Source organism: Balaenoptera musculus, chromosome 1 (genome assembly GCF_009873245.2).
Source record: "Balaenoptera musculus isolate JJ_BM4_2016_0621 chromosome 1, mBalMus1.pri.v3, whole genome shotgun sequence".
Taxonomy (NCBI): Eukaryota; Metazoa; Chordata; class Mammalia; order Artiodactyla; family Balaenopteridae; genus Balaenoptera; species Balaenoptera musculus.
In genome coordinates this window covers 88,346,406-88,362,547 of record NC_045785.1, presented here as the reverse complement: position 1 = coordinate 88,362,547, position 16,142 = coordinate 88,346,406, and the positions used below count along the sequence as shown (strand labels likewise).

The window sequence follows — 16,142 nt, the reverse complement described above, 5'->3', positions numbered from 1 at the left end:
ATATCCCCATATCTCCTCCCTCTTGCGTCTCCCTCCCACCCTCCCTATTCTACCCTTTAGGTCTTTAATCCATTTTGAGTTTATTTTTGGGTATGAAGTTAGGGAGCATTCTAGTTTCATTCTTTTACATGTAGCTGTCCAGTTTTTCCAGCACTACTTATTGAAGAGGCTGTCTTTTTTCCATTGTATATTCTTGCCTCCTTTGTCAAAGATAAGGTGACCTTATGTGCGTGGGTTTATCTCTGGGCTTTCTATCCTGTTCTATTGATCTGTATTTCTCTTTTTGTGCCAGTACCATACTGTCTTGATTACTGTAGCTCTGTAGTATAGTCTGAAGTCAGGGAGCCTGATTCCTCCAACTCCATTTTTCTTTCTCAAGATTGCTTTGGCTATTGCAGTCTTTTGTATTTCCATACAAATTAAAATTTCTTGTTCTAGTTCTGTAAAAAATGCCATTGGTAATTTAATAGAGATTGCATTGAACCTGTAGATTGCTTTAGGTAGTATAGTCATTTTCACAATATTGATTCTTCCAATCCAGGAGCATGGTATATCACTCCATCTGTTTATGTCATCTTTGATTTCTTTCATCAGTGTTTTATAGTTTTCTGAGTACAGGTCTTTTGCCTCCTTAGGTAGGTTTATTCCTAGGTATTTTATTCTTTTTGTTGCAATGGTAAATAGGATTGTTTCCTTAATTTCTCTTTCTGAACTTTCGTTGTTAGTTCATAGGAATGCAAGAGATTTCTGTGCATTAATTTTGTATCCTGCAACCTTACCAAATTCATTGATTAGTTCTAGTAGTTTTCTGGTGGCATCTTTAGGATTTTCTATTTATAACATCATGTCATCAGCAACAGTGACAGTTTTACTTCTTCTTTTCCAATTTGTATTCCTTTTATTTCTTTTTCTTCACTGATTGCCAAAGCTAAGACTTCCAATACTATGTTGAATCATAGTGGTGAGAGTGGATATTCTTGTCTTGTTTCTTATCTTAGAGGAAATGCTTTCAGTTTTTCACCATTGAGAATGATGTTGGCTGTGGGTTTGTCATATGTGGCCTTTATTATCCTGAGGTAGTTTCCCTCTATGCCCACTTTCTGGAGAGTTTTTATCACAAACGGGTGTTGAATTTTGTCAAAAGCTTTTTCTGCATCTATTGAGATGATCATATGGTTTTTATTTTTCAATTTGTTAATATGGTGTATCACATTGATTGATTTGCATACATTGAAGAATCCTTGCATCCCTGGGATAAATCCCACTTGATCATGGTGTATGATCCTTTTAATGTGCTGTTGGATTCTGTTTGCTGGTATTTTGTTGTGGATTTTTGCATTTATGTTCATCAGCAATATTGGTCTGTAATTTGTGTGTGTGTGATATTTGCCTGGTTTTGGTATCGGGGTGATGGTAGCCTCGTAGAATGAGTTTGGGAGTGTTCCTCCCTCCACAGTTTTTTGGAACAGTTTGAGAAGGATAGGAATTAACTATTCTCTAAATGTTTGATAGCATTTGCCTGTGAAGCCATCTGGTCCTGGACTTCTGTTTGTTGGAAGATTTTAATTACAGTTTCAATTTCATTACCTGTGATTGGTCTGTTTACATTTTCTAATTCTTCCTGGTTCAGTCTTGGAAAGTTGTACCTTTCCAAGAATTTGTCCATTACTTCAGGTAGTCCATTTTATTGGCATATAGTTGCTTGTGGTAGTCTCTTATGATCCTTTGTATTTCTGCAGTGTCAGCTGTAATCTCTCCTTTTTTGTTTCTCATTTTATTGATTTGAGTCCTCTCCCTTTTTTCTTGATGAGTCTGCCTAAAAGTTTATCAGTTTTGTATATCTTCTCAAAGAACCAACTTTTAGTTTTATTGATCTTTGCTATTGTTTTCTTCATTTCTCTTTCATTTATTTCTGCTCTGATCTTTATGATTTCTTTCCTTCTACTAATTTTGGGTTTTCTTTGTTCTTCTTTTTCTAGTTGCTTACACCTTAGGTGTAAGGTTAGATTGTTTATTTGAGATTTTTCTTGTTTCTTGAGGTGAACTTGAATTGCTATAAACTTCCCTCTTAGAACTGCTTTTGCTGCATCCCATAGGCTTTGGATCATCGTGTTTTTGTTGTCAGTTGTTTCTAGGTGTTTTTTAATTTCTTCTTTGATTTCTTCAGTGATCTCTAGGTTATTTAGTAACACACTCTTTAGCCTCCATGTATTTGTGTTTTTTACAGTTTTTTTCTTGTAATTAATTTCTAATCTCATAGCATTGTGGTTTGATATGATTTCAGTTTTCTTGAATTTTCCAAGGCTTGATTTATGACCCAACATGAGATGTATTCTGAAGAACATTCCATGTGTACGTGAGAAGAAAGTGTATTCTTCCGGTTATGGGTGGAATGGCCTAAAAATATCAATTAAGTCTATCTGGTCTGTTGTGTCATTTAAAGCCTGTGTTTCCTTATTTATTTTCTGTCTGGATGATCTGTCTGTTGGTGTAAGTGGGGTGTTGAAGTCCCCCACGGTTATTGTGTTACTGTCGATTTCCCCTTTTATGGCTGTTAGAATTTGCCTTATGTATTGAGGTGTTCCTATGTTGGGTGCATATATATTTATAATTGTTATGTGTTCTTCTTGGATTGATCCCTTGATCATTATGTAGTGTCCTTCCTTGTCTCTTGTAACATTCTTTATTTTAAAGTCTATTTTATCTGATATGGGTATTGCTACTCCAGCTTTCTTGTGATTTCCATTTGCATGGAATATCTTTTTCCATCCCCTCACTTTCAGTCTGTATGTGTCCCTAGGTCTGAAGTGGATTTCTTGTAGACAACATATATAAGGGTCTTGTTTTTGTATCCATTTAGCCAGTCTGTGTCTTGGTTGGAGCATTTAATCCATTTACATTCAAGGTGATTATCGATATGTATGTTCCTATTACCATTTTCTTAATTGATTTGGGTTTGTTTTTTTGGTCTTTTTCTTCTCTTGTGTTTCTCACTTAGAGAAGTTCCTTTAGCATTTGTTGTAAAGCTGGTTTGGTGGTGCTGAATTCTCATAGCTTTTGTTTGTCTGTAAAGCTTTTGATTTCTCTGTTGAATCTGAATGAGATCCTTGCTGGTAGAGTAATCTTGGTTGTAGGTTTTTCCTTTTCATCACTTTAAGTATAGCCTGCCCCTCCCTTCTGACCTGTAGAGTTTCTGCTGAGAAATCAGCTATAACCTTATGGGGATTCCCTTGTATGTTATTTTTCTGCTTTTTCCTTGCTGTTTTTAATATTTTTTCTTTGAATTTAATTTTTGTTTGCATTTTGGTATTTTTTTAACCAGACTTGTATTTGGTATATTCTAATGTGTTTGCTTAGTTAATGACTCTACATGTTTTCATGACAATACATTTTCATTTTATCTGGTAGTCACACCATATTTAAATTTAAATTTCCCCAATTGCCACCAAAATGTCCTTGGAATTTCAACTGGTTTGTTCAAGCTAGGGTCTAGTACAGGACTACAAATTGCACCTGGTCTCTTTAAATCTGGCTCCTACTTCCCCACATGACACTGACTTGCTGAAGAGATGGTGCCATTTTTTTTGCAGAATGTCACATCTTTTGGACTTGTTGCTTCTTCATGGTGGTGTTTGACTTGTTCCTCTCTTCTTTATATTTCCTGTAAACTAGAAGTAAGTTTTTTTTTTTTTTTTTTTTTTATTTATTTTTGGCTGTGTTGGGTCTTAGTTTCTGTGCGAGGGCTTTCTCCAGTTGTGGCAAGCGGGGGCCACTCTTCATCGCGGTGCGCGGGCCTCTCACTATCGCGGCCTCTCTTGTTGCGGAGCACAGGCTCCAGACGCGCAGGCTCAGTAGTTGCGGCTCACGGGCCTAGCCGCTCTGCGGCATGTGGGATCTTCCCGGACCGGGGCACGAACCCATGTCCCCTGCATTGGCAGGCGGATTCCTAGCCACTGCGCCACCAGGGAAGCCCTAGAAGTAAGTTTTAAAGGCTAGGTTCCAGTTAAATATTTTGGCTAGAATCTACATCATGGAAATATTATGTACTTCATATTTCTCCATATCAGGACACAAATAATGTCTGGATGACCTGGTGTAGTGATGCTAAGTTTAAACATGGAATTAGGATAACCATACCCTTGCCCTTCCATTGTACAGTTATGTTTTTCCCTTTGCAACCTGAGAGATATCGATGTTGTAATGTTTTGGTACTATATAAGTAGTTTATAATATCATCTGAGAATCCTTGCCTAAATCAACAATTGTTTTAGTGGTTGTAGAATGATGATTTTTGGATTCCTTTAACATTATTAGGTGGCATTTTTCTGTAAAGTGGAGCTATCCCTTCCTTCATCAATTGGGGCTATTTGTTACTATGAAATACAGTTCCTACTGGAAAGACATTCCAGTCTTTCTTTACCAATTATTAAAATAAGGAGTTACTTTAATAGGCCCTTCAAATGGTGATATTAATTTTTCCAACATTCTCTTTGTTTATATTTCATTTGACCTGATGTTTTTATTATAATTCTTTTTAATGTTCAAATCATTAAGAGTGGTGACCATTTCAAGGTGGCTTCTGTGTGTTCTTTTAACGTGACACTGTTACTTTTCAAAACCTTCCTTGCTTTTGGCACAAGAAGATGATCTGGGACTCAACGTTATATTGATACTTTTCCTGCCCCAGACCTGGAATTATCCATTCCTTGAGGGCCTCTTGTTCCTTTTAATGTGGAATAAATAAGAGACCATAATCTGGGTACTAGGGGTGCTTCCTATTATCTTGACTCCAAATTTCTATTGAAAGGCATGATTTAGGAATATTAAAAACAAAAAAGAATTTACCTTTAAAAATTACCTGAAATAAACACAGAATTATTTTGATAGATCAACAAGATAATAGATATAGATTTTTCTTTCATCAGTTAAGACCTGGAAAGGAAAGAATTATACTCTTGGCATAAACTGAGACAACCAAAGATGCTGAACATTATTGTGGATGTCAGTAAATTAGAATACCCAGTCAAGTGCTGTAGACCAGATTAGATACCTATCTAGGCCATCCACAAAAGCAAATTATAGTCATCCTGTGGTATTTGCAAAGGATTGGTTCTAGGACAGACACACACACACACACACACACACACACACACACATAAATGGACACCAAAATCTGCTGTTGCTCAAGTCCTTTGTATAAAATGGTGTAGTATTTGCATATAATCTACATACATTTTTTTTTTCTATATATCTTCGATCAGCAGTTGGTTGAATCCATGAATACAGAACCTGTGGATTCCCAGGTTCTGACTGTATATGAACAAGTGAACAATTGGGATTTGTGGGGGGTTTTATTGTTTCCTTTTATTTCTTAGAGTTTTACTTTTTAGAGTTTCTTTTGGTATCTCCAGTGAAATCCAACTTAATAAGTCTTGATATAGCAAATTATAAAATCACAGAAATTTTTCAGGAGGGGGTATATTTTTTCTAGATAATTTTTTACAAAAATTAATTTCCTGTACAACATGGATGAATCTTGAAAAATTATGCTGAGTCAGAGAAGCCAGACGTAAAAGAGAACATGCTGTATGATTCTATGTACATAAAGTTTTAGAAATGCAAACTAATATATTTTGACAACAAACCCATTAGTGGTTGCCTGCTGATAGGGTAGGAAGGAGGCAGAAGGTTAGGAGGGAGGAATTACCAAGGAGTATAAGGAAACTTTGGGGGGTGATATGTCCATTATCTTGATTTTGGTGATAGTTATGGGTATATACATATTTCAAGACTTATGAAATTTTATATTTTATGTATGTGCAGTTTATTATATGTCTGTAAAAACTTAATGGGATTGGATAGGTTATGTTCAGAGTAAAAATTATCTGATAATTTTCCTCATAGAGAACTGATCATTGTTAGCTATTCTATTTCATTTGCAATTCAAAGTGTATTCTGAATAATTGCCTTGCATGCTAGTTTTATTTTGTGTGTGTACCGTTTTGCTTTTATATTTATGTTTTCTTGTAATTTTTATTGTTTTTTACTGTAAGAATAACTATGAAGCATAAACCTATATATCAAATAAGCAAGCCTATAGAATAGTAGGTTCAATTTACTAAGAAATTTATATGTGCCTCTTTTTAAATTCTGGAAACAGGAAAAGTTTCTAAGTATTTTGTGTACCTTGTCTTAAACAAGAATTTGTAGTAATACTGAATTTGTCTATATTGTTCCTTGTTTTAGTGCCAAGAAAGCCAATTATACTATAAATAGAAAGTTACCTAAAGAAAAGTCTTTTAGAAGTACAAGACACATTATGTCCATTTTACAGGTGGGAAATAATTATAGCATAGAACCATCAAGAGTGTAAGGGATCAAGAGTAGACGTCTTAATAGCAGTAATGGAAATTAAATCCTGTCTTTTAATGCTTGTTTAAATAATATTCTATGGTACTCTCTTTGTAACATGGTGTTGCAGCCTGCTTTTCAAGACTGGAGTGTCTTGATAATTCTGATGAGGGAAAATGTGTTTGTGACCTCCAACCCCTATCTCTGAGTGCTCTGACTGTAGGTAGACTCTACTTGAAAAGAGCTTACTAGACTCATTTATGCTGTTTAAAAAAAAAAAATTACAAATTGAAATTTAGTTAATTAATATTATCAAGATTATGTCAAAGCTGATCCATGTCTCAGTATGTTGTCTGCTGTGAACTCAGTTTTAGGAATATTGCCATGAGTTCTCTTTACAGCTAACCTGGCTTTCTCTAACCTCTATTTTAAAAAGTAGGATGACTCCTCACTTTTCTAAACAAGTAAAGCTTTTTGAACCCAAACTTTTCTAAACCATTTATTTAATGGGAATCAGTAGTTTTATTTTTTTTTTAAACCTACATATTTTACACCTTCTTAAAGTGAGGATATTGGGTATAACCTAAAATCTTTTTTGATTATGCAAAGGCATGTTAATGAACATTCATTATTCTGGGAAAAACGCAATTCTGCCTCTGATTTTTGTTTTTTCAGCCTACCTCTTAGCCTTGTCATTGTGCCAGGCCATCACTCTCCTTCCTAACTTTCTGGCAACACAGATAACCAAGTTGTTAAGAAATATGTGCTAAGAAGAGAAAATAGGATGTGATTGAGAGTCTAAATGACTTTTCTCTGGAGCAAGTGTATGGTTTTAATGCTGAGGCTGCGTGGCACGGTTTTAGGTGTTCTGCACCTGCAGCTATGTACAACATTAAGTTGCCAGAATGCTTGACCACCAGACAAGTGGAGAGTTACTATACCTAATTAGCTCTAATTGAGGAGTCTTGCCACCATGGGGAAGTATTAAGGGAAGAGAGGAAGGGACATAAGATGTAGCAGAATACTTTTATATTATTCTGCTGTTATATTGCATTTACCCTTTAACATGAATACCTATCATCGATTGAATGCTTTCTCTGTGCTAAAGCTATATATACGTTACCTCTTTAAATCATATAGATTATTATTCACATTTGACACAGGCAACGTTGAGACCCACAGAGGTTTAATAAGTTGCCCACGGCCACACAGCTAGTAATTGGTAGAGCTATGATTTGACCCCAGCTCTGTTTAATTCTAAAACGCATGTTCCTGACCACTTTGTTACACTGAAAATTGTACTCAGAGATGGGGTGTCAGCTCCATTCTTCATCTAGAACACTGGGGCTAAATTTCTAACAATGTACATACGCGTACATTCTGCTGTAACAACACAAGTTAGGCATCCTATAGAGTTTATAGTATTAAATGTTTGCCAGGATAATACAGTGTTTTAGAGTTAAACAAAAGCTCTTTGACATAAAACCATTTGAACAACATAGCATGTCATTTAATTAAATTACACTCAGTAACATAAATTGCATAGTACAATGCCTGGGCATGATAAGTGCTCAGTAAATGGTAACTAAAACCTTATTTTGTATAGCTAATTGTAGACTGAATTGATTGAATTAGCTGTTTCAGTAATTTGAAGTGAGAAAGAAAATGCTATGCAATCTCATTGGTTTAGACGTCATTAATTCTCAATTTATGATCATTTGAGCAGAAACTAAACTAAGGTTTAGATTTGTGCTATGAAGAAAGGTCTTCCTAAGAAGTTTTGCAGGGAGGAAAAGTTTAAAGCTTCTTACAAAAACAACTCTTTCAAAAACCTTTGAGTGCTTTGGTATTTCAAAAAGTATTTCCCATTGCAATCTCACAGTTTTAATGTTTTTACTAAATCAAATTACTCTTTTATTTAATCTGAAATAAAATAGTTTTATTATAAATTTGCTTCACATGATGAATTCCAGCAACACTAAATTGACTGTCTTCATGACAAAAACTTATTTACCAGAGTTCTTTTGTTCTTTCTTAAAATTTAATTAAGGTTTTAAAAACTGTATCTAAATCCACTACTGAAGGAATAAAATCCCACATATTAGAGTATAGTGCAATAACAGTGAAAATCACATCAGCTGGGGAGAGTCATGAAATTTTAGCTTAGTCTTAACTCCATCCCCCTTAGAGTCTGTTTCTACATTGGTAAAATCAAGAAATGTGCCCTGCATTCTTGTAGCATTACTGTGAACATCAAAGGAGAAAATAAGTTTATAAAGTATACTTTACATAAGTATAATCATATAAAAAAACTTAGAAAATTACTTCAAGTGCTATTTAACAAGGTAGTATTTTATTTTTATTTATTTATTTTTTAAACAAGTTTCAAAAGATTTTTTAAGGCAACCTTATACCTGGAATACAAAACTAAGTTGAAAATTACTAAGACTTCATTTTTGCATAAAAGAAAAATTGCCTTTATCACACTGGAATTCTTAATTTTCTCAGAATCAAAATTAGTTATTTTAAAAGGCAAGGAATAAAGTACATTGAATGAATGGAATTATAAGCAAAACCAGTATGATCAAGATCATTTTCCCCAAAGCCTCATTTGAAAAGAATTTGACATTTTAATGTGAAAAGTCACGGAAGTCCTTTACGTTTAACTAAGCTCCTCAAAATATTGTGCCAAATACTTAACATTTATTTTAAAACACTTTAAGTTGTACTTTTACCATATACATGTCCAAAAACAATCCTGAAAAGAATATTTTTTTCTAACTTACAATAAAAAACTTCCTGCTTTTCAAAGTCTGATCGGTTACAATCATAAAATACTAGGTTCCTGTTTATAAGCTCATGATATGAAAACAATTATGTCCAATAGCTTCAGGGGAAAGTACAAACTAGAATTTACTATTAATAATTTCTTCATCATCTTGGTCATCTATGTGAAGTACAGTAGGAAGGAGTCAAATGTTAGGACTTACTCTTCAAAAAGTTGAAAAACGACAGGAGTTACTGCCAGGTCCCACTCTATTACACAAACTCTGGCTTTACATCAAAGATCACCATGGTTTTATTTTAGTCATCCTCTGATTTACTGTCCACACTTTCTTCATTTTGCATAGAACAATCATATGTTTAATTAAATCTGGAAAAAGTAATAAGCATTCCACATTTTGGGGGTAGCAATATGGGCCTCCCCCTGTGTTAAACATGTTGCAGTTTATAGCTAAGCTGACCGTTCAAAGGCTAAACCAGAATAGCCAGGACAGCTTGACTTTGTTGGTTTCCCAGTTGTACAGCTTGCAATCTCTATTTCATCGAGGTAACAGGGCACCATAACAGGAACAGATTGTTCCATCAGCAAAATTGAACCAGCAGCAACTTTCTCCAAAACTATAACTGTTTTCCAAATGTGCAATCTCTAGTCAGGGCTAAGGTTATTGAATCAAATGCTAATAGAAGTTACTGTGGCCACTAGCTCTCTAAGTTGAATTTAGAAACTGTTCCTTTCTCTCCTGCCTAAAAGATCTGGTCATCTTCCTAGATCTTTTTCCTAGTTGTTAGGTTCTGAACCAAATATCCTTTTGTATCTGTGCGAAATTGTGATTTGATGTTGATCACTCCGTTTATATTGGCATCATGCCACAAACACTCATCCATTTAGAAAATGACATTCCCTCCATATCCTTATAATTATGATTTACTTCTTCTCTACTGGGTCACTTTTAAGATCAGTTCTATGATCAAGGTAACAAAAAGACTGGAAACCCTTGGATCATGGAAATGGCTTTCTGGTAGATATTCTCTGTTAAATCTCTGTTAAATCATCCCTGGCTTTCCAATGTCCTTAGCAAGGTAGTATTTTAGTATTAAGAGAGCTTTCTTCCCACAACTACCTGACAACTACAACTCATATATAATATGAGTGACTTCTTGCAAATCTTTGTTTTATTACTTAATACTTACACTGAAGTTATTCCAAAAGGCAGTACTACTTGGTGATATATAGAATGTTTTCCAGAAAGGTGAGTAGCAATAAATAACATGATATTTTGGTAAATAACCAAATATTTATTTTGGTAAATAACCAAATAAATATTTATTTGATAAATAACAAGTTATATAATAACTTGTATATGATATGTCTGGACATTTATGCATTTCTCAAACCGTAGCAAATATGCATTATTCAAGTTAGTATTTGGGATTCCTACAACTGAACCCCCTTGATTTTTCTTTGGATCTTAGTTCCTAATGCTAATCTTTCTTACTAGTTTCTCCAGTAACTTCAACAGATGTGGACAATACACAGGGCTTCTCAAAGTGCAATAAAATTATGCCTTGGGCTGTAGAAGTTGTATTCCAGCTTATTTGACCAGAAAGAAAATCTACTAGGGCCATGAACTAAAGGAAACAGCACAAACTGAGTCAGCCCTAGGATTGAATTCCAGCTCTTCACAGTTTTTTAGGTGTGTGACCTTGGGCCAGTCTCTTCACCTCAAGTCTCATTTTTTAAAATCCGTAAAATGGGGATAATAACACCTATCTTACACACTGGAGTGAAGATTAAGATATTACATATGTAGTGCAGTATACGATATATACTAGGTGATTGTGGGAAGGAAGAATAATTTTCCCTGTACCTTCTGAGTTCTTAGCTGAGACCCCTATAATAAAAGACAGATGAACAAGAGAAAAACAAATTTATTAACATGTAGACCTCATGTATACCTGGGAGATACCCAAGAAAAATGAATAACTCAAAGAGGTGACTTTAGGATTCAGGTTTAAATACCTTCTTAATAGGGAAAGGGGAGGAGGGATGTAGGCCTCTTAGGGGAGAGTAAATGATTTTTAGGAAGGATGAATTGGCTCTTAGAAGAATATATGGGAGGTATGATAGTTTGTGACAAAAGTTTATATGGGTGTGTTGCTGATTTCTAGTCTCTTCTCCTGTGATGAGTCAATCTTCCCTGGTTGGATGAAACTCCTAGGGAGTTTCTGACAGTTGAGTTCCTTTTGGATGTCTTTAGGTACATGAATAGAGTTCAGAGTAAGCCTCTCCCTGCATTTGTTGTTTTTCAAGTGCCTACAGCTCTTGAAAATAATCAGTACACCAAAGTGGCATATTTTGGGGTGGCATGTCCTGAACTCCTACAATCACATTTTGGGGTGGAATATTCTACTACTCTTCATGTTCAATACAAAGTGTTTGTTTTTTCTCTTCCTTAACTGTAGGGGAACTTGGAGAGCTCCACCAGACCAATTCATAGACTAGTGAGGAGGAATGAATGAATAGAATGTCTTTCCATAGTTTTCGAGCAGTGGAAAATTTTTATTTGCTTAGAATTGAATGTCAAAGCTAACTCAGTTTTCTGCTGATTTTCAGAGGTTGGCTCTAGTTTACTTATTCCCACAGAGATTCTGCTGTACTATAGCACTGATTTCCTAGCATCCGACCTTGACAATTAAATGCTCTCAAAAACTTTTTTTTTTGGTTGCAAAAATACATGCTAATAGCCCAAGATAGTTTTTCTTATATCACTACTCTACAGTTAGAGAATAAAACAACCAAATTAGTATTAGCCATGAAAATAAAACCTTCCACAGCATTCCTTAAGCCATATTCAAAGCAAAGAAAAAATTTAAATGCTATATTATCTTAGGAAAGCATTTAAGGTTGTCACAGATTTTACATGATTCATGTAATTTACCTCACATTTGATTCTCATTTCGTATGTATATGAGAAATTTATTAGGAAAATGTTTACAATACAATGTGTTTTAAAATTTATGAAAGAAACTTGCATTTTTTAACTTGAAGCTGCTACATAATTTTAACAGAAATGAAGTAAACAGCAGGCAATAATAATCATTAAACAGTACCTGGTACCCGTACACCCCTCTCACTCACTCTAGTACCCTTGTATGTTTTTCCATTTTACAGTTGTGTTTTTCCATTCTGAAGTAGCTCATCTATTATGCTTTTTGACTATATACTTTAAGTTGAATTTATTTATATATTATAAGACACTAAGCTTGTTGTTTTTGTTGTTTCAGTATTTTCTACTAAAGAGTAAAATTTTACCTTGTTACCAGATTCAGAAGAAGATGTTGTTGAAACTCCTGCTGTGTCCCATGATGAACACACACACCAAGAGATAAAGGGCCAAAAAACACTGGCAACTCCTGCAGTTCGTCGCCTTGCAATGGAAAACAATGTAAGTTTTCTTAATATTTAAGTGTGAGATCACACAGAAGGTATACATGTGTATCTATGAAGAATTACCCAGCTATCCCATGATGAGATGGCTCAAGTTGGGATTAAAGGAAACATGAAAATGTCTGTTACTAAAAAGTGATAGTTGCATAAAAGTCCTCATGAGCAATGAAAAGAAAATTGTGAACTTACTATTCATGTTAATTGAGAAGTGTGGATTTATTATTCTTCCTGAGAGCCTAATAACATTCAGGGCTACCATTTATTGAACACTTGTAAATACTAGTGTCTTAGATCAGGTACCCTACAAGCATAGCTTGAGACAGGGGTTTGGGAACACATGATTGATTGATTGAGAGCATGATCATCTTTACTAGGAATGAAGGAAGCAGTATAGGGAAGGGATGGGAAATGGGCCAGGCAAGGATGTGGTCCCAAGGATCTGCCTGACCCCAGGGAGGTAGGGAAAACCATAGAGCTATACTGACTTGAGTCAAGGAGCCTGGCCTTCTGTTTTCCCTCTTACCTGACAGTCATTGTTTCTTAACCTCCAAAGTGAGATGGCTCCTAGGCATTGTGCTAATAATTTACATGTTATCTCATTTAATCTTCACAACTCTGAGACAAAGGGCCCTTCTAAGACTTAAGAGAGGTCAAATAACTGGTCCAAGGTCACACAGCTAACCCAGTGGTGGAACCAGGATTCTGAAGTGAGTCTCTGCGACTCTGAAACCAGTGCTCTTAATCATTAATAGTGTCTCAACAATTTTTTTTTTGTGTGTGTGTCTCAACAATTGATGCCTCCATTATTTGAGCACTTCTGAGCCAGACACTATACATACATTATCGCTAATCCTCACAGTAACCTTGCAGACTGGTTTGGATTATCCCCTTTTTGCAGATGAGAAAAGGTGGAGAAGTTGATTAAGTTGCCTAAAATCAAGTAAGTAGCTGAACTGGGGATTTGAGCACAAATCTGTCTGGTTCCAAAGCCTGAGTTCTTTCCCCTGTGCCTCACAATGCAGGCTTTTGTTCATTTGTTTTTGAGAGAAGTAGTTAAATTACAGTTGGGGGGAAAAAAGTTTACATTTTGGGAATAAGAGTCATTAAAATGTTCATTCTCCTTCAGCTAGTTATCCTACCATTGGGGAACTATCCCAAGGAGATAATCTAGGATATATTAAAGTGTTTTATATAACCAAAAATTAGAAGGCACATATGTGTTCAAAATCAGGGAAATGCTTAGGAAAATTATGTTATAAACCCTTAATGAAAATTTATTAGCCATTGAATGTGTTCAAACATGAAGACAATTTAGCATAACAGAAAAATAGAAATAGTAGTATGGAACACTACACTGTTAAGGGCAGCAGATGAAATAATGATCTTATATATTGCTTTGAAAGCTATAAACATTTTACCATTTTAAAAAGAATTATATAGAAGGACTACCTGTAGAAATATATGATGTGGCTTTCCTCTTCCTAAAGATGTGTATAATTAGAGCATTTGTATAAGTACTAGAAATTAAATAACAGATTTATTATTATAAAGTCACCTTTTTCCCCCTTTTTTTGCAGTTTGTATATTAATTAATTGAGTTTGTCTAAAATTAAAAACCAGTGGCACTTACAGTTGTTTGTAATTACCTAAAAATTATGTTTAAATTCTTAGAGTTCATTTATTATAAACTAAATGTTTGATGTGATAAAGTCCTTTACTCTTTTGTGGTCATTCTTAGGGAAGCATTAATACAAATGAAATAGGACTTAACCTTGAGAGTTTAACTAATATACACTATGCGTGAGGATATCATCCAAGCTAATGTGTCTTTTTATTTAAGTACAATTCAATTTAGTGAAATATTTTATCTCTATTACCGAACATAGGAAGTGATTAAATAAAGCCAGATCACAAATATTTCCAAAAAGTATCATGAGTGCCCAGTAGAAAGTGGAATTATATCATCTATTGTTTATTCTGTGGAAAGCAATAATAAAACTTAACTATTTGACCCTTAACTTGGACCAATGAACTCACATTCCAAGTATGCCTCAATAAAGTTAATTTCAGTGTTTTGTACTGATCTTTCTAAAACAGCTATCAGAAAAAAACTAATTCAAGAGAGCTTTTATAGGATGATTATTTTAACCATTATGTGTTTACTGGTAGCCAGGGTCAGAAACAGTGGTCTACATTTGTTATAGTGTTTAACTCTTGTTTAAACTCTCAGTTCTTCTTATGTAGTCTCCAAGAATAGAAAAAAATCAAATAAGAATTATGCAAGAAATTTTGAAATAGTTGATTGTTTAAAAATATGTTTTCATAAATAGCTATATACAATGTAGATATTACATTGTTACCGCATGGGCAAATGAACAGTAAGTACAAAAGTAACAAATGATCACTTATGAAGAGTAGCTATAGTTTATAGCATTCTATTGAGAAGATGAAAATGTTACTTATAGTTTGTAGTGTTCTATTAAGATAATTAAAATGTTATTTCCTTATTCTAATTTATTGGGCAGAGATACTTTTTTACCTTCAGTTCATTTAATTTCACTTAGAGACCTCAATGATGGGTTTATTTATTTTTTAGGTAGTTTTATTTTTAGCATTAAAATGTGTCATTTTTTAGATTAAGCTGAGTGAAGTTGTTGGCTCAGGAAAAGATGGCAGAATACTTAAAGAAGATATTCTCAGCTATCTGGAAAAGCAAACAGGAGCTATACTACCTCCTTCACCAAAAGCTGAAATTATGCCACCTCCACCAAAACCAAAAGACAGAACTATTCCTATACCAATATCAAAACCTCCAGTATTCACAGGCAAAGACAGAACAGAACCCATAAAAGGTAATAATAATAGTAATGTAAGGTAATAGAGTAATTTATTTGGGGGGAAGCTGCTTCAACATGATGAAATTACAGTTTTTCTAGGAAAAGCTTTAATATATACTGGTAATTTTTTTTTTATTTATTTATTTTATTTTTATTTTTGGCTGTGTTGGGTCTTCGTTTCTGTGCGAGGGCTTTCTCTAGTTGTGGCAAGCGGGGGCCACTCTTCATCGCGGTGCGCAGGCCTCTCACTATCGCGGCCTCTCTTGTTGCGGAGCATAGGCTCCAGACGCGCAGGCTCAGTGGTTGTGGCTCACGGGCCTAGCTGCTCCGTGGCATGTGGGATCTTCCCAGACCAGGGCTCGAACCCGTGTCCCCTGCATTAGCAGGCAGATTCTCAACCACTGCGCCACCAGGGAAGCCCCTGATAATTTTTAAAGAGTAATATGTTAGCAGGTTTCTTACAGTATAAATTTGTGTACAGATAATTTTTCTGTTTGAAGACTTGCTCGGGATATTTTAAATATTATTTTTTGTTAGCTTTCAAAACAACTACTTCTGATTTGTTATTTACAAACTCTTAGGATGATTAACTTCCAGAAGAGTGGCTTTGCAAGAAGCCATTGTGTAAATACATGGCTTGCATCCTTTTGAATTTATTATTATTATTATTATTTTGGCATTATTATTATTTTTTTTTGTTTGGCTGCGTTGGGTCTTCGTTG

General features: G+C 34.7%; 1 protein-coding gene across 1 annotated transcript in view; it reads left to right on the top strand.

The window, feature by feature from the left end:
* The window catches only part of DBT (dihydrolipoamide branched chain transacylase E2), a 45,764-nt gene that overhangs the window by 17,314 nt on the left and 12,308 nt on the right, over nucleotides 1-16,142 (top strand). Inside the window, exons 5-6 of the mRNA XM_036872661.1 lie at nucleotides 12,460-12,581; nucleotides 15,219-15,435. Of these exons, the coding sequence (XP_036728556.1) occupies nucleotides 12,460-12,581; nucleotides 15,219-15,435 (339 nt within the window). The remainder of the gene's footprint in view (nucleotides 1-12,459; nucleotides 12,582-15,218; nucleotides 15,436-16,142) is intronic.